General features: G+C 42.8%; 1 protein-coding gene across 6 annotated transcripts in view; it reads left to right on the top strand.

Annotated features, from left to right (window-relative positions):
- dst (dystonin) overlaps positions 1-22,246 on the top strand; it is a 642,458-nt gene that overhangs the window by 372,861 nt on the left and 247,351 nt on the right. For 5 of the 6 annotated variants that reach the window (XM_043681269.1, XM_043681284.1, XM_043681300.1 and 2 more), the window contains one exon: positions 11,366-11,521. In XM_043681269.1, the coding sequence (XP_043537204.1) occupies positions 11,366-11,521 (156 nt within the window). Of the gene's footprint in view, positions 1-2,889; positions 3,097-3,788; positions 3,939-8,421; positions 8,656-11,365; positions 11,522-22,246 lie in introns of all 6 variants that reach the window. The other variant, XM_043681258.1, reaches the window with a different exon arrangement.

Genomic DNA, 22,246 nt, shown 5'->3' with positions numbered 1-22,246 from the left:
AGGGGAATGGGCGAGAGAGGAAGAGAGGGCGAGAGACAGGGAGAGAGGGACAAAGGGAGAGAAGGCGAGAGAGGGAGAGAGGGTGTTAGGGGGAGAGAGGGCGAAGGAGGGAGGGAGGGCAATAGAGTGCGTGAGGGCAAGAGAGGGAGAGAGAGCGAAAGTGTTCCCCCATCCACCCTCCTCTCTCCCTCCCTCCCTCTCTCTGTGCCCATGCTTCTCTCCCCCTCCACCATCTCTCTCTCTTTCTCTCCCTCCCTCTCTGCCTCTCACTCTTTCCCTGCTTCCACACACCAACTCTCCTATGCCCCCTGTTGGAGGAGAGATATCAAAAAGAAAACTTGAGTCCTGCGTCTCATAGCACAAGTCTTCTTATCTATATAGATTACCTATAATGTGGAAATGGGTCATTTGGCCCAACAGGTCCTCTGAAGAATATCCCACCCAGACCCACCCCACGTCCTCTCACCCTGTATTGCCCGAGGCTAATGCACTTAACCGACACCCCCCCGCACATGATGGGCAATTTAGCACAGCCAATTCACCTAACCTGTACGTCTTTGGACTGTGGGAGGAAACTGGAGATTGTGTTAATTCCACACAGTCACCCAAGGCTGGAATTGAAAGTGGGTCCCTGGTGCTATGAGGAAGCATGCTAACCACTGAGCCACTGTGCAAGTCGATCATTATTCAAGCCCTTTGCCAATGCAGCATGTGAGAGGTTCTTGGAAACAGTTTCCACCAGACAGTCTGCCTTTCTCAGCCAAGTACAGCATTTTGATGCATTCTAAAAAGTGCATGTAACATTGATGTCGTTGTTCACCAGATCTCCCGTAATCTCCACATCCAATCCAATAAACACGCGATCAATAGTGGACAACTCTATGGACAGCCCTAGGTCTTCCCGTGATCTCATAATGTTTACCAGACACCTCTATCATCTATCTTTGGGATCTTACCAGGCACCTCATTCAATCACATTCCAATACTGACAGTTATACTTCTTCCCAGATATTTGCCAGCTGCATCACGCTAATTCCCAATAAACACAATATTTGCTTATCACTAATGATTTTTTCGAATTCTGTTAGGCAGTTTATATTCCCTAATTTATGTAACCTAATTACATGAGATACAAAAGAACGCGAATTATTACCAATTGTTATAAAGTTTATAATTTAAAAGTTTGGCATACTATAGGATTTGACTTTTCCTTCTACGTTTAACTAAATAGTAAACTTGGTGTCTGTGGTTAGTGCCCAGGTGTCTCTTAGCTAGATTTTTCAAGAATGCGCCTTAACAAAATGCTTATGTGCTTAGTGCTGCCTGTGATTAGAGTGGTGCTGGAAATGCACTTCAGGTCAGGCAGCATCCGAGGAACAGGAAAATGGACGTTTCAGGCAGGAGCCCTTCACCAGGAATGAGGCTGGAAGCCTCGGGGTGGAGAGACAAATGGGAGGGGGTAGGGCTGGGGAGAAGGTAGCTGGGAGTGCAATAGGTGGATGGAGGAAGGGGTAAAGGTGATAGGTTGGAGAGGAGGATGGAGCGGATAGGTGGGAAGGAAAATTGACAGGTAGGACAGGTCATGAGGATGGTGCTGAGCTGGAAGTTTGGAACGGGGGTAAGATGAGGGGAGGGGAAATGAGGAAACTGGTGAAGTCCACATTGATGCCCTGGGGTTGAAGAGTTCCAAAGCAGAAGATGAGGTGTTCTTCCTCCAGGCATCGGGTGGTGAGGGAGTGGCGGTGGAGGAGGCCCAGGACCTGCATGCCCTCAGCAGATTGGGAGGAGGCGTTGAAATGTTCAGCCACGGGGCCATGGGGTTTATTGGTGCGGATATCATGAAGATGTTCCCGAAAGAGCTCTGTGGGAAGGTGTCCAGTCTCCCTAATGTAGAGGAGACTGCAGATGCAATAAACGACATATGTTGAAGTGCAGGTGAAACTTTGATGGATGTGGAAGGCTCCTTTGGGACCTTGGACGGAGGTGAGGGGGGGATGTCGGCGTAAGTTTTGCAATTCCTGTGATGGCATGGGAAGGTGCCAGATGGAGAGAGTGGGTTGTTGGGGAGCGTGGACCTGATCAGGTAGTCACTGAGGGAGCGGTCTTTGCAGAAAGCGGATAGGGGTGGGGAGGGAAATATATCCCTGGTGGTGGGGTCTGTTTGTAGCTGGCGGAAATGTTGGGGGATGATGCAGTTTATGCAGAGGTTGGTGGGGTGGAAGCTGATGACCAGGGGGTTCTGTCCTTGTTGCGGTTGGAGGGGGGGCTTTTGAGGGCAGAAGTGCGGGATGTGGATGAGATGCGTTGGAAGACATATTCAACCACGTGGGAGGGGAAATTACTGTCTTTAAAGAGAGAGAGGCCATCTATCACCCCTCAATTCAAAGCTATGTCCCCTCATGCTAACCATCATCATTCGAGAAAAAAGGCTCTCACTGTCCACCCTTTCTAATCCTCTGATCATCTTGTATGCCTCTATTAAGACACCTCTCAATCTCCTTCTCTCTAACGAAAAAAGCCTCAAGTCCCTCAGCCTTTCTTCATGAGACCTTCCCTCCATACCAGGGAAGGGGATATCTCCTCTGCACCCTTTCCAATGCTGTCACATCCATCGTTGTCTGTATCCCCCTCACACTGACTCTCTTACTGTCCCTCTCTCTGTCTTTGTCCCACATTCTCTCCTCTTTGCCCCAACACATCTCTCTGACTCTGCATCTGGATGCCTTCTCTCTGTCCCAGGACTGTCCTTATTTCTTTATCCCATTAAAGTCAGCTGATTTTAGATGTACCTGTCGAATGATGTTTTGTTAAGACCCTTATGTCATACTGTAAATGAGTAAATTCTCATGGTCTGTCATGTGGAATTGTTCATGTAAACCTGTTTTCCAGTTAGTAAAGTGTGAGCTGGAGGAGTCAGTAACACGCGATCTGAAAGCTGCCGAGAAATTTCTGGATAGTGTTCACCTGGATCCTGATGAACCATTACAGAAGAATTTGGAAACTGACTGTAAAGATTTACAAACGTCTCTCCGGGACATGATTGATGTGTGTGCGAGCAGGGTCGAGGCCCTGTCAAGTGCCATTGAAATAGAACAGGTCTGTTGTATTGCCTTTCCAAATATTTTACAAATGATCCTCCTCTATTATGTCAAAATGAATACTTCGAGTTTAGACTTTCTGTGTTACTTTCAAAATTATAAGGAGCACTTTATTATTGTTGGGCTGTCTCCTGACTCACGTTTTGTGGGGTCCTCTGTAAATCTGTATACACGCACACCCCCAAATTGTTGGAGGTAGATTTTTGTAAGGTAAAGCTACCAAGGAAAAAAAAGTGGTAAAGCAAAGTGGTGTCAATGCTGTTAAGGTTCAAGTCAGTCCAACTTTAATGAATGATGATGAAAACTCAAGACTAAAGGGCCTTTTTCAGATGTTCCGATAACTTGTCCAGGAATGCCTGTTTTGTATTCAGAGTTCGATATCCTGCATTATAAACAATAACTGGTGGAATTCCACTTGTGTCCTGTGACTGTGGGTCTGTTGCTGATCATATTGTCTGCTGAGATCAATCACTTGCCAATAAAACACTAGCCTCCAACTGTTTCTACTCAAAATAACCAGAGCATTCTAGGAGCCGCAGTTTTGAAAATTACATTAATGCAAATGGTTAATGGGTTTGTTTTGAGTTTAGATGCCATCTGTGATTAATGATTTTAACAATGGCTCCATCTGGGCCATACCGTCCTCTGGTTTTAATACAAACTGATTGACATTTCTATTCTGCTTTTCAGTCTAAGATCAAGGCGATGCATCAGGAGCTCCTTACCACACTGGATCATCTGTCCACTCACATACAAGAAAATGCAACCGCCTTAGAAACTCTGTTCCCAGACATGTCCAGTGATTTGGAAACTGTTGAAAGCTGTATACAGCAACGCAAGGCAAGTGTTGCAGGCAAATTCTGTAACTCTCGAAAATGGTTATACTTACACTGGAGCTAATGAGACTAAAGTTTTTAAAATGTTGGTTTTGCAGGAGTGAATTATGTTGTAACATTTTGGATTTACACAGTATTTTTAACATGAATATGCTACAAGTTCTTTCACTGTAATTTGATCAGAGAAAAGGGCACAAAGAGCTAGCATACTAGTTCAGTAGAGAAGACAAATGGAATGTTGGTCTTTATTTCAAAGGGAAGGGATTTTAAACACAGAGAAATCTTGTTAAAACCATACAAGTTACTAGTCAGACATAGCTTAATGACTGTGTACAGTTTTGAGCCTCCTTTCTAAAGAAAAGTAAACAGGCATTGGAGGCAGCCCAGAGAAGATTTACTCAGCCGATCCTGCGTGTTTAGGGTCTGCCTTATGAGGAGAGGTTGAGTAGATTGGAATTCTACTTATTGGAGTTTAGGAGAATGAGAGGAAACCATATTGAAGCATATACAATTCTTAGGGGACTTTACAGGGCAGTTGCGGAAAGGCTGTTTCCCCTTGTGGAAGAGTCTAAGACCAGAGGGCCTAAGCTCAGAGTAAGGAGGCACCCATTTAAGACCGAGGTGAGGAGAAATTTCTTCTCTGAGGAGAGTGAATCTGTCAAATTTCTTACTTCGGAGGGCTAAAGGAGCTGAGTCAGTAAGTATAAATAAGGCAGGCATGGATTTTCAATCAGAGTCGAGAGTATGTTGCTGGAAAAGCACAGCAGGTCAGGCAGCATTTAAGGAACAGGAGAATCGACATTTCAGGCCAGAACCCTTCGTCAGGAATTCTTCTGTTCCTCAGTTGCTACCTGACCTGCTGTGCTTTTCCAGCAACACACTTTCGACTCTGATCTCCAGCATCTCTCTCCTGGATTTTTAATCAGCAAGGGAATCAGGGATCATGGAGCTAAGGCAAAAAAAAAAGTGGTGTTGAGGATTATTAGGCCAGCCATGATTACTTTGAATGGTAGACCATACTTGATGGGCTGAATGGCCTGCTTCTGTTCCTATGTCTTATGGTCTTAGAAGTAAATAATGGTCAGGACAACAAAAAGAGTTCAATGACATGTACCTGCCATGTACCTGCACCTGATAGCATCAGAGATTCAGCATAATATCTCATGTGAAAGATTGCAGTAGCGGAAATGCAGCACTCCCTCGGTACTGCAGCACTCCCTCGGTACTGCACTGAAGTGTCAGCAGGACTCGTGGTCACCAGTCTTTGGAGCTGGACTTGAACACCCAACATTCTGAGTCTTTGGGGAGGAGTAGTACCCACTGACCCACAACTGACTGTCGTAACTCCCTTGATTGGAGTTTGTCATATATAGGGTCTGATTACATTAATTTCAGTGACCTGAGATTGTGCATCCTATCAACACTTTCAGTACGATATACTTAAGCATAATCTAGAGCAAATTTCAAATTAACTAAGCAATCTTTCTGAAAATAAAACTTTGATCTGGAAGCCTACCAACTTGTATTAGCAACCCAACACCCTCCATTTGTCATGCTGTAGGTATAGAGACAAAAAAGCTGCAGATGCTGGAATTCAAGGTAGACACGCAGGAAGGTGGAAGAACTCAGCAAACGAGGCAGCATCAGGGGTGGAGAAGTTGAGGTTTCGGGTGTAACCCTTCTTCAGGACTGGCGGTGGGTGGAAGTGAGCTGCAGAAAAAGGGGGTGGCAGGAGCAATGTGGTAAAACCGGGATTGGTGTAGACAAGCAGAGGATTAGACCTGGTTGGTCAATGGGCAGAATGAATCCGGTAGGTGGCAGGGAAGAGCAAAAGGGAAGGGGAGGGTCTGAGAAGGGAGTCAGGGAAAGAAGGGAGGTTATTTGAAATTGGAGAACTCAATGTTGAGTCCTCCAGGCAGCAGATGAGGTATTGTTCCTCCAATTTGCAGTTTGGTTCATTGTGGCAATGGAGGAGGCCAAGAATGGTCCTGTCAGAAAGGGAATGAGGAGGGGAATTAAAGCGGGCAGTGACTGGGAGGACTAGTCGACCCCTATGGGCCCGGCTGAGATGCTCGGTGAACCATTCCCTAAGTTTACTTAGTCTTCCTTAAGAAGATTACATCAGGAGCACCGGATGCAATAAAGTAGGTTGAAAGAGAGGCAAGTCAACCTCTGTATCACCTGGAAGAACTGTTGGGGCCCTGGATGGAGGTGAGGGGAGTGGTATGCTGGCAGGTTCAGCCAAGAGACTGGTGCCAGGCATGTTAGACAATAACTGTAGAAGAAAATGCCATATCTATTTTTTGATGTCTTTGGTAGAATTGAAATTAGATGGAATTATTGCTGCTATTAAATGGCTTCTTAGCACCACATTCACCTGAGCTGGAAGAGTCAGAACACTAGGTGTGGGTGGCAGTAGCAAGAGCAGGTTTGGCATTTATTATTTTTGGGAACCAACCAATTTGACATGCTGGTGTTAATAAGGAGGCTTCTGTTGGCATGATGTCTGCATGGCTCTTATTGAGTTGTTTCCATTGCACTTGCATCCAACAAAGTGGGATAGCCCGTATCACCTCTTCTCAAATTAAAATAGTTCTGATATTTTGATTTATATTTTTGGTTGCAAAAGTGTGCTTTGTGTGTTTAATGGTTATAAAAGATATTGGCTTGACTTTATGGTTAGTAAAGAATGAATAGCGCTCGCCATTTTGACATTTAGATTTGTCCACAGGCTTTCTGTGAGGTCTTGCACTGCAGTTTGAAGTAATTAGAGTTTACACTGTCCAGTTCAGGAGATATGGACCTGTCTAAACAGGGCAAGTAGCTATAACTCAATTTTACCAACCTGACTGAAGAATCCTGACTGAGCCATAGAGTCTGAACTAGGAAGTTAGAATAATTGAATTCATATTTTACTTTTGAACATGATTTTATGGAGAGATGCAATGAAAGATGTGATGAAGAGAAAGAAAAACAAAACTAATTACTTTTTGAAATAAAATCTTTAAACCTCCAACATTAAATCAGAAGGAGTGAATCTCCAGGCAATTTCCCCCCCGACGTGGTCGACGGTGCCCTCCACCGCATCTCCTCCACTTCCCGCTCCTCCGCCCTTGAGCCCCGCCCCTCCAACCGCCACCAGGACAGAACCCCACTGGTCCTCACCTACCACCCCACCAATCTCCATGTACAGCGCATCATCCGCCGTCACTTCCGCCACCTCCAAACAGACCCCAGCACCAAGGATATATTTCCCTCCCCTCCCCTATCAGCTGTCCGTAGAGACCACTCCCTCCGCGACTCCCTTGTCAGATCCACACCCCCCACCGACCCAACCACCACTCCCGGCACCTTCCCTTGCAACCGCAGGAGGTGCAACACTTGCGCCCACACCTCCCCCCTCACTTCTCTCCAAAGCCCCATCGGAAGATAAGACGCTCCTCCTCCGACCGTCGGGTTGTTGTGGTTTGGCGGTGGATGAGTCCAATGACCTGCATATCCTCGGTGGAGTAGGTGTGGGCGCAAGTGTTGCACCTCCTGCGGTTGCAAGGGAAGGTGCCCACCTTGTCTCAGCCGGATCCTTCCCGCCCGGCACCGCCTTCCTGACCTGCAGTCTTCTTCTTGACCTCTCCGCCTCCATCCTACTCCGACCTATCACCCTCACCTTGACCTCTTTCCACCTATCACATTTCCAACTCCCCTCCTCCAAGTCCCTCCTCCCTACCTTTTATCTTCTCCTGCTGAACACTCTCTGCTCATTCCTGAAGAAGGGCCTGTGCCCGAAACGTTGAATCTTCTGTTCCCTGGATGCTGCCTGACCTGCTGTGCTGTTCCAGCAATAAAGTTTCAACAAACGTGAATCTCCATACTTATAAAAAAAAATGTAATACCAGGGAGTTTGATAGCAATTGAAAGTTATTATGCTGCTATATATACACTTATACTTGGGTGGACAAGTCCTAATATTTTCTGGAGTATTAGTTATATTGTAAGTACATATGATTAGCCTCATGCCTTCCATGTTGAGTATTTTGGTGGGGAACCAATGTTGTGAGTCAAGAGTGTGGTGCTGGAAAAACACAGAGGTCAGGCAGCATCCCAGGAGGAGGAGAATCGACGTTTCGGGCTTAAGCCCTTCATCAGGAGTCATCAGCATTCCTGATGAAGGGCTTATACCTGAAACATAATTCTCCTGCTCCTGGGATGCTGCCTGACCTGCTGTGCTTTTCCAGGATCACACTCTTGACTCTGTTCTGCAGCATCTGCAGTACTCACTTTCTTCTACCAATGTTGTGACTTCTGTGGAGTAACAATAGATATCCGACTACATTTTCATTATTTCCATATTTGACAGTGCATGTGTAGTCATTGGAAGTTGCTGTTCAATTTATCCTTTAACAACAGTGAATTCTGATAACCTCACTGTTATTTTTACATAAACCATTCTGTAGAATATAACTATTGACACCATTCCCTTCTTCTTGCAGGATTTGGAGAAAACCTTGACCAATTTGAAAATTCAGCTTGATACTACTGCATTTGATATACAGTTCTTTGTTTCTGAGCACGCAGTGGACTTCTCTCCACAGGAGAACAGGAAACTACTCAAACATTTGAATAGTACCCAGACATTGTTTAAAAGTGTGATGGAAAGATTAACAGTACAGGTGGAGGCTTTGAATCTTCAATTACAGACCAGATTAGAGCTGGATGATCAGAAGGTTTGAGTTACTTGATTGTGGACACTTGGCATGATACATAACAAGATTGTCTGCAACATGCTTCTATGAAGTTTATGGAATGTTCTCCTTTATCAACATTCCTTGAACACTGGGATTGAGATGATCTGAAGCCTCTGTTCCTATAGTTAATTCAAACTGTTGATATACCTCAAAACATGATGACACACAGGACTTAGATGAACCTCTGTCATCAGTAAAGTCATCTTGTACTTATATCAACCCTTAACTTATTCCCATGGCAGTTACCAGGGGCATTACCAGACATTGATTATCATTGAGCTCCCTTAGGTGAAATTAGGACATACAGGTGACCAAATGCTTACTCAGAGAGGTTTTATGGACCATCTTTCACATGAAGAAAAGCTGGAGAGGAGTTGAACCTCAGGGAGAAAACCTAGAGCTAAGGGGTATACAGTCAATATGATGGGTGGCAATTATGAAGCAAAGGAAATCAGGGAGAGCAAAATGCCAGAATTGGAGGAATGTTGATATCTTGGGGGATAGTAGAAATGGAGAAAGTTACAGAAGATAAAGAAGAGCAAGGCTATGGTGTGATTTGAAAACAACAAGGAAATGTAAAATGGAGGTGTTGCTGACATTCATCAGTGAGAGGTAAAGGAATATAGATACCTTAGCTTTATAATTTGGTGCTTCCTCATCTTCTTTGCTTCTATCCTTCAAAATAAGTCCCCTCAAAAATCTGCAAATGTCATATAATTGTCTAATAACAGTTGCCAATATTAAGGCATTAATGAAAGCGTATTTTAGTTCACAGCAAATGTTTAGTATTTGATAAAAATGCTTCATCAGTTTGGAAATAAGATTTTAGAAGTTTTTTTTGAAGGGAAAGAAAGGATCTAGATAGAGTCAAAATTATGAAAGTGGACCCTGTAGATGTCAGTGTATAAATCAGTCTCTGAGTCCTTGCAAAATCTCTCCAACTTTGGTGCAACCTATACATCGAGCATAAAAGTAAGTCACTGGATGGGTGTAGAGGGTTTACCATTTTGAAATGTCATCTGTGTCTGATTCACAGAGTGGCTGTGTCTTAAACACACTTGCATTTTGCAACACAACTATATTGCCTGTTTAATCCCTTGAGCCAGCTATAATGAAAAATTGAAACTGACTACTAATGCAAGTACAGCATACCATGGCTAAAAATGGAGAACTGACTCATACCTGAGCAAAAGCCATGACTTTGGGGTCGTGCTATAAACCTGGTCAACTTAGACTGCAGAGATAAAGTACGTCAAAACAGTTTCCATTGGCCAGCAGAAAGTATAGGTTTACAAACCAGGGAAGAGGTGACAATTTTATTTTAAATGTGGCAGTCTGAAATTCTGATCTGGAATGCACTGCTTTAGAGAGTGATAGAAGTAGAAAGGGGACAAATTGTAACTTGGATTCACACATGTAAAGAAAAGATTTGCAACGCTATGACAAAAGAGCAGGGACATGAAATTAGCCAGATGGCTGTGGCGAGCAGTGAGCCAAATGTTGCTGTTCTGTGCTGCATCAACCTGCTGCATAGTTAGATCATTTGATTCACAGAACAAATGATGGACATAAATTTAAGTTCTTCATTTCTGCACATAAGGTGTTACTGCTAATGCAGAATTCTGCAAGAAGGTGCTTATTAGCCAGGTCAAGAGCTCACCAAGTTTACGCAAGTAGAATTCTCATCCCTTGTCATTGCATCAATGTCTTGGAAAATACATCTCTGAGCTGAGATCAAAGTGCCTAGGAAGTGTTAACCAATACAGAAATAAAATACTGCAACTGCTGGAAATACATGGAGAAGAGTTAACATTTCTATTGATGACCATCATCGGAAACAATTGTTTCTGAAGCCAGAGGATATTTAAAATATCACTCCGTCTCTTAGCCATGATATGTCAGGTACTCATAATCTCTCATGTGATCAGAACTCCAATGTCAGTCACTCAGTGATGAAGTGTCTTGGAGTTTGATGCTGTTTTCTGAAGATTGTGGCTCCTACACATCTCGATGCACTTCAGTGTAATTTTCTTGAGCTTCACGTAGTGTGAAATATATTGCAAATGGAATGTGTGTGAATTTCATTAATGCATCAAATGAAGCAATGTGGTTATTTAATCCTGGTATCATGCCACACTTTGTAAGTAATTTGCAGCATGTCACTGCATGGGTTCATCATTTACATAACGTTAAGCAGGTTGATGAGCGCTCAAAATATTTTTTGTTTAAAAAAAGCACTGCTTGAAATTCAAATACTTTCCACAATGTGGCTAACGCTGCTCTGTAGATCTTTTTACAGAAGACTGCTTGCTGTATTATTCATTCACAGTCTCTCTCTCTCTTTTTCTCTCTCTCTCTCTCTCCCTCTCGTCTCTTGAGAAAAAAACCTGAAGCCTAAAGCCATCTGAACAAAGCAAATTAAAAGACAGCTGTTATCTTTCTGCTTGCATGACAATTGTGTGGACGTGACACTGGTGGAGCTAACTCCTTCGTGAGATACACTCATTTATTTAATCAAATTTATCGTAACCCATCTTCTTCACTTGTATGGTTAACTGCTATCGTGTTTGCAGCATACACTGGTGAATTAGCATAGATATTTATTGTAGGGAAGGAAAAGACTGCCTTAGCAAGAAATGAGAGCAAAATAACTGAGATGGTGTGTTTTTTCTATGCATTGGCAAAACAGGCATTCGAAGAAAAGCAAGGAGAGTGTAACAAGAAATTACAGGAAATGTGCGATTTACTGATGGTGACTGAAAACAAAATCATTGGTTATGAGAGTGGAATGTCCATCACTGGTGATAGCTTAGCTAACTTACAACAGCATCAGATGGAGCACCAGGTTAGTGATACAGTGCATGTTTTAATAAATTAAAAATGTATAAATGATGTAACTTTATGAAACTCTGAGGTCAGCAGGGCAAGATCCTGCTGATTACATCCCTGGTGGGGTTTTGGTTACAGACGTGCTCAGAATTTCAAGTAAACAGGCATTAGTTATCACACATAACCAATCATTAGTGTGCAGCTTGAATGATTTAACTGTCAACTGAATCCTCACTACAGGTCTGTTTCTCATAATAATATTACAATTCCTTTATATTAGTTTACATTCGGGTGTCCATGGGTGCATGTCGGTGGTCATCACTTTTTCAGGATTCAGCCACATCTAACATTGCAGCTGGATAGGCTACTACACCTGGACCAGGAGACTCACCTCTGATTTCATGTAGGTGTGCTAGCATTGATTTATGGGTCAAACCAGATGAGCGTTGCTTGAGGGCTAGTGTCCACTTTGGAAGGAGGACAATGATCTCCAACCATCCTTTTACAAGTGCACAAAAACAGTGCTGCCTTGATGGATGTGGCAGAAGAAATGCTATTCTGTTACTGGTGCTGAAAGCATCACAGCACAGCTGTATGGACAGCTATGAAGTTCATCATCAACACACAGGATGCTGTGGATCATCAATTGCAGTCTACCATAACCTCAACTGTACTGTAAAGCCACCAGAAACAGATGTGTAAGACAGACTGGGCAGTCTGAATACAATCCATCTCAACTGTGATAAATCAAACTGTGATAAAGCAGGGTGTTTCTAATGTGCATACCCTTCCAACATAGACCAAGTTATATTTCTTTCTCCCACCCAAAAGTCAATTTTAGACCATATCTGTAGACCGCAACATATTGTGCACAAGAGTAAATGAAGAAGAAATGGAACCACTAGATGAGAGAGTTAGATCACAAGGATTTCTATTGTGGACACAGATTACTACAAAAATGGAATTCTGTTTCATTGCTTATCTAGTGGGATTTGAACTTGTAACCGAGGTTATTAGTTCAGTACAATACTTTGACATTGCTGTACTTCATTAGTCTAGCAACCAAAGTGATATTGAAGACAGCAGTTCAAAACATGTGCTGTGTTTGCAGAGAGGAGTTTTTCCTGGTAAAGGAAGAATTAACACTGTAAAAATTGAATCATAAGACATAGGAGCAGAAATTAGGCTATTCACCCCATCAAGTCTGCTCCATCATTCAATCATGGCTGATAAGATTCTCAACCCCATTCTCCCGCTTTCTCCCCGTAACCCTTGATCCCCTTGATACTCAAAACCTTGATACTCTCAATCTTAAATATACTTAATGACCTGGCCTCACAGCCTTCTGTAGTAATGAATTCCATAGATTCACCATTCTCTGGCTGAAAAGGTTTCTCCTTATCTCTGTTCTAAAAGGTCTTCCCTTTACTCGAAGGCGATGTCCTAGTCTTTTCAACCAATGGAAACATCTTCCCAATATCCACTCTATCCAGGCCGTTCAGTAATCTGTAAGTTTCATTTTGATCCTGCCCTCATCCTTCTAAATGCCATCAAATATAAACCCAGAATCTTCAAACGTTCCTCATATGTTAAGCTTTTCATTCCTGGGACCATTCTCATGAACTTCCTCTGAACACACTCTCAGGCCAGTACATCCTTCCTGAGATATGGGACCCAGAACTGCACACAATACTCCAGATGTGGTCTGACCAGAACCTTATAGAGCCTCAGAAGGACATCCCTACTTTTAACCGTCTCAAAATAAATGCCATAATTGCATTTGCCTTCCTAACTGCTAACTCAACCTGCAAGTTTACCTTGAGAGAATCCTGGACAGAACTCCCAAGTCTCTTTGCGTTTCAGATTTCTGAATTTTCTCCCCATTTAGAAAGTAGTCCATGCCTCTATTCTTCCTATCAAAGTGCATGACATCCCATTTTCCCACGTTATATTCCATCTGCCATTTCTTTGCCCACTCTTCTAACCTGTCCAAATTGTTTCTGCAGCCTCCCCACCTCCTCAATGCTGCCTGTCCCTCTATCTATCTTTGTATTATCTGCAAATTTAGCCAGAATGTCCTCAGTTCCTTCATCTAGATCGTTAATCTATAAAGTGAAATTTTGCAGACCCAACACTGTGCCTTGCGGAAAACCACTTATCACCAACTGCCATCCTGAGAAGGACCCTTTTATCTCCACTCTCTGCTTTCTGCTAGGCAGCTGATGTTCTATTCATGCTAGCACCTTGCCTCTAACACCATGGGCCATTATCTTACTCAGCAGCCTCCTGTACGGCTCCTTGTCAAAGCCTTCTTGAAATCCAGTTGATAACATCCATTGGCTCTCCTTGGTCTAACCTGCTCATTACTTCCTCAAAGAATTCTAGCAGATTTGTCAGACGTGACCTCCCCTTGATGAAACCATATTGACTTTGCCCTGTTTTACCATACATTTGCAAGTATTCTGAAATCTCATCCTTCACAATGGATTCCAGGATCTTACCCGCAACCGAGGTTAGGCTAATCAGCCTGTAATTTTCCTTCTTTTGCCTTACTCCCTTTATAAAAAGGGATGGCACGTTAGAGATTTTCCAGTCCTCTGGGACCCTCCCTGATTCTAGTGATTCCTGAAAGATCATCACTAACACCTCTACTATCTCTTCAGCTATCTCCTTTAGAACTCTGGGGTGTAGTCCATCTGGTCCAGGTGATGTATCCACCTTCAGGCCATTCAGTTTTTCTTGCACCTTCTCCTTGGCGTTGGCCACCATACTCAGCTCTGCCCCCTCACTCTCTTGAATTTTTGGGATATTACTTGTGTCTTCCACTGTGAAGACTGATATGAAGTGATTATTTCAGTTCCTCAGCTATTTCCTTGTTCCCCACTGCTATCTCTGCAGTGTCATTTTCCAGTGGCCCAATGTCCACTTTTGCCTCTCTTTTGCCCTTTATATATCTAAAGGTACTCTTACAATCTTCCTTTATATTACTGGCTAGCTTACTATCATATTTAAGCTTCTCTTTATTTTGTTTTTGTTGCCCTCTGTTGGCCTTTGTAAGCTTCCCAATCCTCTAGTTTCCCACTGCCCTTCGCCACACTGTATGCTTTCTTTTTTGGTTTTATGCTATCCCTGACTTCCCTAGTCAGCCAATGTTCCCTCAGCCTCCCTGCAACGTGCTTTGTTTTCCTCAGGCTGAATCTCTGCTGTGTCTCCTGAATTACTCCCAGTAACTCCTGCCATTGCTATTCCACTGTCTTTCCTGCTAGACTCCTTTCCCAGTCAATTTTACCCAGCTCCTCCCTCGTGCTTCTATAGTTGCCTTTATTCAGCCATAATATCATTACCTCTGATTCTATCTTCTGCCTCTTAAATTGCAGAGTAAGTTCAATCATATTATGATCACAGCCTCCTTGGGGTTCTGGGGTTCCTTCACCTCAAGCTCCCTTATCAAGTCTGTCTCATTGCACAACACTCCCTAGTGGCCTCCACTACAAGCTGCTCCAAACAGCCATCTCATTGACATTCCACAAATTCCTTTTTTGCATTCTACTGCCAACCTGATTTTCCCAGTCCACCTGGATATTGAAATCCCCAATGATCACTGTAACTTTGCCTTTCCTACACGTCTTTTCTATCTCCTGATGTATCTTGCACCCCAGCTCCTGACTACTGTTTGGAGGCCTGTACACCAACTATGTTTATTTTAAACTTTCCAATTCCTCAATTCTACCCACATGGAATCTGCACCATCTGACCCTAATTCGCTCATCGGAACAGGTCCCTTCTTCTCCAGTACAGATGCCAGTGTCCCATGAATTCAAAACCATTTCTCCTACACCAATCTTTCAGCCATGCATTTACCTGCTTAATCTGATTGACCTTGTGCCAATTAGCTGGTGGCTCGGGTAGTAATGCAGAGACTATAACCTTTTTGGTTCTGCTTTTTAATTTAGCTCAAAGTTTGTGAAAAAATTTGTAGCTCGGGTGCTCGTTGTTGTGGTTCTGTTCGCCGAGCTCGGAATTTGTGTTGCAGACATTTCGTCCCCTATCTAGGTGACATCCTCAGTGCTTGGGAGCCTCCTGTGAAGTGCTTCTGTGATGTTTCCTCTGGTATTTATAGTGGTTTGTCTCTGCCACTTCCGGTTGTCAGTTCCAGCTGTCCGCTGCAGTGGGTCCAGGTCGATGTGTTTGTTGATAGCTCCTAGCTGTTCATGGACCCTTAGCAGAATGTCTGCCCTAGTTTTATCATTGTCGTTGGTACCTATGTGGACCATGACCACTGGATCTTTACCCTCCCACTCCAAGTTCCTCTGCAGCCCAGATGAGATATCCTGAATCCGAGCACTAGGCAGGCAACACGTTTGGCACTCTCGATCCTGGTCTCAGAGAACAGTGTCTGTACCTCTAACTATACAATTACAATAACATTTCTCTTCTCTCTCTAATGGCTCCCTGCACGACAGTGGTGTGGTCAGTCGGCTCATCCTCCCTGCAGTCCCCATTGCTATCCACACAGGGAGCAAAACTCTTGACCCTGTTGTACAAGGACAGGGGCTGAGGTTTCTGCAACTCTATCTCCTGGATCCCTCGAGCTGCCTCACTGACAGCCACACCCTCCTGTCCCTGACCACTGGCCAAATTCAAGTTAGTTAGTCGAAGGGGTGTGACTGTCTCCTGAAACACAGCATCCAGGTAACTCTTCCCCTTTCCAGATGTGTTGAAATGTTTGAAGCTCAGAGTCCAGCTCATTGAGCTGTCTAGTATTTATAATTCTTAGTAAAATAACAGTTAATATGGAGTATATTTTATTGTACATTGTTGAGTTGAGGAGTGTTCCATCTTTCAGATGGGATATGAAATGGGTGAACGTTCTTTCGCTTCTAATGGTTCACATGGACATAAGACATCCCATGGCTCTATTGGAAGAAGAATGTTCTCTCAGACATAGTCCCCTAATCTAACACCAGAATATTTACCATTCATTCATCTGATTTGCTACTTGTGGTACCTGACCATAAGTAATTTGCTATCCTGGTTGCTACTTTACAGCAGTAAATACATTTCTAAGGAAGGTCATAATACCTCAAAGACCTGATAATATACAGTTTAGATGCAGACTCTTTCTTTGCGTTATTCATGGCTTAATACAGCACAAACAATATTCAGTCTGTTGTGCTTGTAGTGCACTCAAAAGGAGCTATCCGGTTAGTTCCACAACCCTACTCTTTGCTCGTGATTCTGCAGATCACTCCTTTTCAAGAATTTATCCACTTCTGTTCTGGAATGTTATTGTTTAATCTGCTTCTACCAACATTTCAAGCCGTGCATTCCAGATGATCAGATCAACTCACCACAACAAAAAAAAAGCTAATTTTTTCTTTAAACACACTTGTAATGAACAAGATACCTTAATAGATAAAGCCTGAATGTGTTTTATTTTTCACAGAACTTAACAACTTTTGTGCTAAATGTGTGGGGAGTTGCAACACTTTTCCTATTGGAATCAGGAACTGCCAAATATTTCACTTAAGAATATAAAAATGAAGAGCAAAAATGAGCCATTTGCCTGTGCCATCCCATCTGAGTCTCCCTACCTCCCAACCACCCCCCTTCAACTAATCCTCCACTCATAAGTGCCCAAGCCTCCTAAATTAATGAGCAAAATCATAACTGATCTTTAATTATAATGCAATTTTTCCATGTAGCTGTAAGAGTCCTTGATTCCCTTAGAGGCCAAAAAAACTCAGGATCAGAGCTTTGAATGTACTCAATGATCAGCATCCACAGCCCTCTGGCAAAAAGAATTCAAAATATTCAGAACTCTCTGAGCGTAGTTGACAATTTCTAGTTCAGCCTTTCCAGCCAGGGGAAAAAATCTCTCCGTATGAGTCAGCGCATTGGAATCTTGTAGACTTTAGTGACAGACAATTTTTTTCTAAATTCCAGAGCATGTAGGACCATTCTTACTCAACCTCGCCTCACAGAATGTCTCTCTTACTTTAGGAGTTAATCTAGTAAACTTTCATTATGTTCCTCCTCTTTTGGTTATGGAGACCTTTACGAGTAGTTGCAAAATAAAGGTAATGTTTCACAAAACTCCAAGAATCTGGAGTTAAGAAACCATTGCTGATTGTTGGTAAAATCCGTCTGGCTCATTAATGTCCTTCAACGAAGAAAATCTGCCATCCTCACCTCGTCTGACCTGCTGCATGTGACTCCAGACCTATAGCATTTGTGTTGACTCTCAACTGCCCTCTGAAATGGCCGAGCAAGCCACACCATTCAAGGGCAGCTAGGGACAGGCAATAGATGATGGCTAGCTAACAAGTGAATAAAAAAACTTATGGATGACATCGTAACGAAGAATAATAAATATAATAGTGGTTACAACATAGCAGGAGGTGCACTTAACCCATTGTGTCTATACCAACTCTCTGCAAGTGCAATTCATTTCGCACTGCTCCCTACCTTATTCTCAATAAACCCTGTAAATCTCATTTCAGATAATCATCCAATTCCCAAATGAAAGGCACTGCCTTCTAAAGGAGAAAGTGAGGTCTGCAGATGCTGGAGATCAAAGTTGAAACTTTATTGCTGGAACAGCACAGCAGGTCAGGCAGCATCCAGGGAACAGGAGATTCGACGTTTCGGGCACAGGCCCTTCTTCAGGAATGAGCAGAGAGTGTTCAGCAGGAGAAGATAAAAGGTAGGGAGGAGGGACTTGGAGGAGGGGCGTTGGAAATGTGATAGGTGGAAAGAGGTCAAGGTGAGGGTGATAGGTCGGAGTAGGATCCTACTCCGACCTATCACCCTCACCTTGACCTCTTTCCACCTATCACATTTCCAACGCCCCTCCTCCAAGTCCCTCCTCCCTACCTTTTATCTTCTCCTGCTGAACACTCTCTGCTCATTCCTGAAGAAGGGCCTGTGCCCGAAACGTCGAATCTCCTGTTCCCTGGATGCTGCCTGACCTGCTGTGCTGTTCCAGCAATAAAGTTTCAACTTTGATATCCAAATGAATCCAACAAGAACTGGACCAAGCATATGTGGTACTCATAATCTTCTTCATCCTAAGTATACGCATGATTTTACTACAACTGCTAAGTATTTCATCAGTAATATTTTCAGCAACATAACACAAAACATCGCAGATAAGAAAAACTGCAGCATATTAACATGCCAAATTTCCCCTAAAGTAAATGCATTAAAATTCCATCAAATTTGACAATATTGTTATGTATTTGGCTTTAAGGGGTTAACACGTAGGGGGTTCCATACAACAGCCAAGCAGGGTGAGATCAATAGTTGTGATGTTGAGAAGATATGCTCTTCTTCATTAGGGTAAATAAAACCACAGAAAGTAGACAAAATCAAACACAAAATATTGCTGAGGAAAGGAGTGAACAAAGACAGAAATGGGAACTATTTAAATGTAAATCTATGATTCGCTCCAGTAATAATATCTAACAATATTCAATATCTAGGATCATACCAAAAGAGTACTTTGAAGTATTAAAGGGATTTTCTGCTATCTAGTGATCTCTGAGGCATGAAGTTTCCCTTTCTTGATATGTGCAAGATCAAGACAAACACTAGGCATACAGTAACAGTGATATCACCGCAGGGAGTTGGCAGCCAATTACACTGAAGTATTCTCAAACAGCAAATCAGAAAGTAAAATGCAGTAAAATCTTCTACTCAATTAAAATTTCCACAGAGTAAATACAAATCATCAGTGATACACATGGGATTAAAGTAGCTGAAATATCATAACTTTTTTTTAAATTTGAAAAAAACATTATTGCCATAATAATGGCAAAAAAGCATCCCAGTGATATAACATTAGATTTCTATGAGTAACTATTGAGTTATTAAAATTAAATTGCATTTATATAGTAACTGTTATGGCCACAGAAAGATCCAAAATGCTTTACAGCCAATAAAGTACTTTGGAAGTACAGTCAGTGTTGACACATAGCAGGCAATTTACATGTAGCAAGCTCCCACAAAAAGAAATGCTGTACTAATTATTGAAAAAATATTGACTATGACACCTGGAACAACTTTCTCATCAGTGGTGAGGTTCTGGAACCCACGAGTTCAAAGGGTAATACAGGCAAAAACCATAATCACATTAAAACATGCGGTGGAACAGTCAATGGGTTTAGGAATCAAAATTTGGAGAGTGGGATTAGTGTGACGAGGTATTCATCGACTGGTATGGACATAATGTGCCAGACGACTACCTTCTGTGCATGAAATCTTACTGTGTTTTCTATGTATCTATAACTCTTATTAAAAATAGTGCCATTGGCTCTTCTATGTCTACATTAGAGGACAGACAGGCCTTCACTTAGTAGGCTCTCGTCAAAAAGATAGCAGCTTAAATCTTCCAACTTCCCTCACTGGATTGGAATGTGTTGCTGGAAAAGCGCAGCAGGTCAGGCAGCATCCAGGGAACAGGAGAATCGACGTTTCGGGCATAAACCCTTCTTCAGGAATGAGGAAAGTTTGTCCAGCAGGCTAAGATAAAAGGTAGGGAGGAGGGACTTGGGGGAGGGGCGTCGGAAATGTGATAGGTGGAAAGAGGTCAAGGTGAGGGTGATAGGCCAGACTGGGGTGGGGGCGGAGAGGTCGGGAAGAAGATTGCAGGTTAGGAAGGCGGTGCTGAGTTCGATGGATTTGACTGAGACAAGGTGGGAGGAGGGGAAATGAAATTTTCAGCTCTGATCTCCAGCATCTGCAGACCTCACTTTCTCCTAGCCATAGTGAAGCCACACAGTGTCTAACTCAATGACTCGTCTCTGGTAAATACGAACGTTGTTGATCTCCTCTTGTGTTGAAATCAGAAACAGACATGAAGGTGACAATTGGAAGCCACCCACCCTGCACTGAGACTGAAGCCAGCCGTCTCTGGTTTGATGTTTTCAAGAAAGACCTTTATATCTGCGATGGGAAGATTTGGGTGTCAATCTTACAAGGTAATGCAACAATATCATTAAGGTAGAGATGGATTGTTTGTAGTGCCACCCCTCAGTGAAGTTGTTAATGAATAAATAGAATACATAAAGAAAGAAGCCGAATCCCTCCAGCCTGGCACCGCCTTCCTGACCTGCAGTCTTCTTCTTGACCTCTCCGCCTCCATCCTACTCCGACCTATCACCCTCACCTTGACCTCTTTCCACCGATCACATTTCCATCGCCCCTCCTCCAAGTCCCTCCTCCCTACCTTTTATCTTCTCCTGCTGAACACTCTCTGCTCATTCCTGAAGAAGGGCCTGTGCCCGAAACGTCGAATCTCCTGTTCCCTGGATGCTGCCTGACCTGCTGTGCTGTTCCAGCAATAAAGTTTCAACTGCCTTCTAAAACCTAATCAAACACTGTGGTTAAAACATGTTTCCTCGTGTTGCCTCTGGATCACTTGCCACTCAACTTAAAAAGGTGGCCTTTGTTCCTAACCCATCACCCATAAGAACAGTCGTATAAAAACAAGAACTGTGAATGTTAGAAATCTGAAACAAAAATAGAAATGGCTGGAGAAAAACTCAGCAGGTCTAGCTGCATCTATGAAGAGAAAGTAGAATCAATGTTTTGGGAGCAGTGACTCTTCAATAAAAAGTTTCTCCCAATCTGCTCAGTCCAGATTCCTCATGGCTTTGAACACAACTACTGAATCTCCTCTCAAACTTCCCTTCTGGCAGGAAAACAGCCCGAATTTCTCCGATCCATACTCGTAACTGAAGTCCCTGTTTCCTGGAATCATTCTTGCTAATCTTTTCTCGCACCTCCAATACCTTCATGTCCTCCCTAAAGTGTGGCCCCTAGAATTTTACACAGGAATCCATTTACATATCCAAGTGGCTGACCAGGCCCTCATAAGATTGCTGCTGAAGCTGAGTAACTTAAGACGGTCACTCTTAAAGCCTAAAGGGAATTCAAGCTAAATGCATTTAGATATGTTATTGATATGTTAAAGGGGAAACGACATAAACACATGAGGGATAGAGGAATAGAAGGTTACGATGACATAGAAGAGGTGGAGGCAAATTGTGTGTAACACAAATACTATCATGCACCTACCTGTCAAACAGAATCCTGTTTCTGTGCTGTCCAAGTCCGAGGTAATACATTTTCCAACATCTCCATGCTCATTGGATATAAAATTGCCCAATATCATCATAATATAAATGGAAGTTGTAAATCGCTTGTATTCAAAAGATTGAAGTAAAATAGAAGATTGGTAAAAATCTGAGCTCGAGGTTTAAACTCACTTTGAGAATGTTGACCTGACATCTAGCATACCTGTGCAGAAAGAAACTGTGTTGTACTTCCAATTGAGATCAAATTCCTGTTAATAGTGCCTCTCAGTATTCATTGCAGAGTCTGGTATTTTTTGGTTTATATGATATACAGAGCCCATAGTAGTTATCCTGAAGAGAATGGAGAACTGAAATCCTGATTCTTGAGGGAAGGATAATATGAGACTTTGTTGTGCTGATGAGGTGCTGTGCAACATTTGATTGGATCAGTCCAGACATGTACAAATCAGTTGAATGTTTAATTCATGTCCAAAGTATCTGCTGTGGCTCAGTGAGTAGCACACATGCTTCTGAATTTAACAATTGTGAGTTCAAATTCCACACATGAGTATATCAACCAGGCTGACGCTCCTGTGCAGTATTGAGAGAGCACTGCATTGTTAGACATTTTTGAAAGCAGTCTAATTTGTCTCTTGTGAATA

The sequence above is a fragment of the Chiloscyllium plagiosum genome, chromosome 3, assembly GCF_004010195.1.
Source record: "Chiloscyllium plagiosum isolate BGI_BamShark_2017 chromosome 3, ASM401019v2, whole genome shotgun sequence".
Taxonomy (NCBI): domain Eukaryota; kingdom Metazoa; phylum Chordata; class Chondrichthyes; order Orectolobiformes; family Hemiscylliidae; genus Chiloscyllium; species Chiloscyllium plagiosum.
Note: the sequence above shows the minus strand (reverse complement) of the source record. Positions and strands in the feature narration are given on the sequence as shown.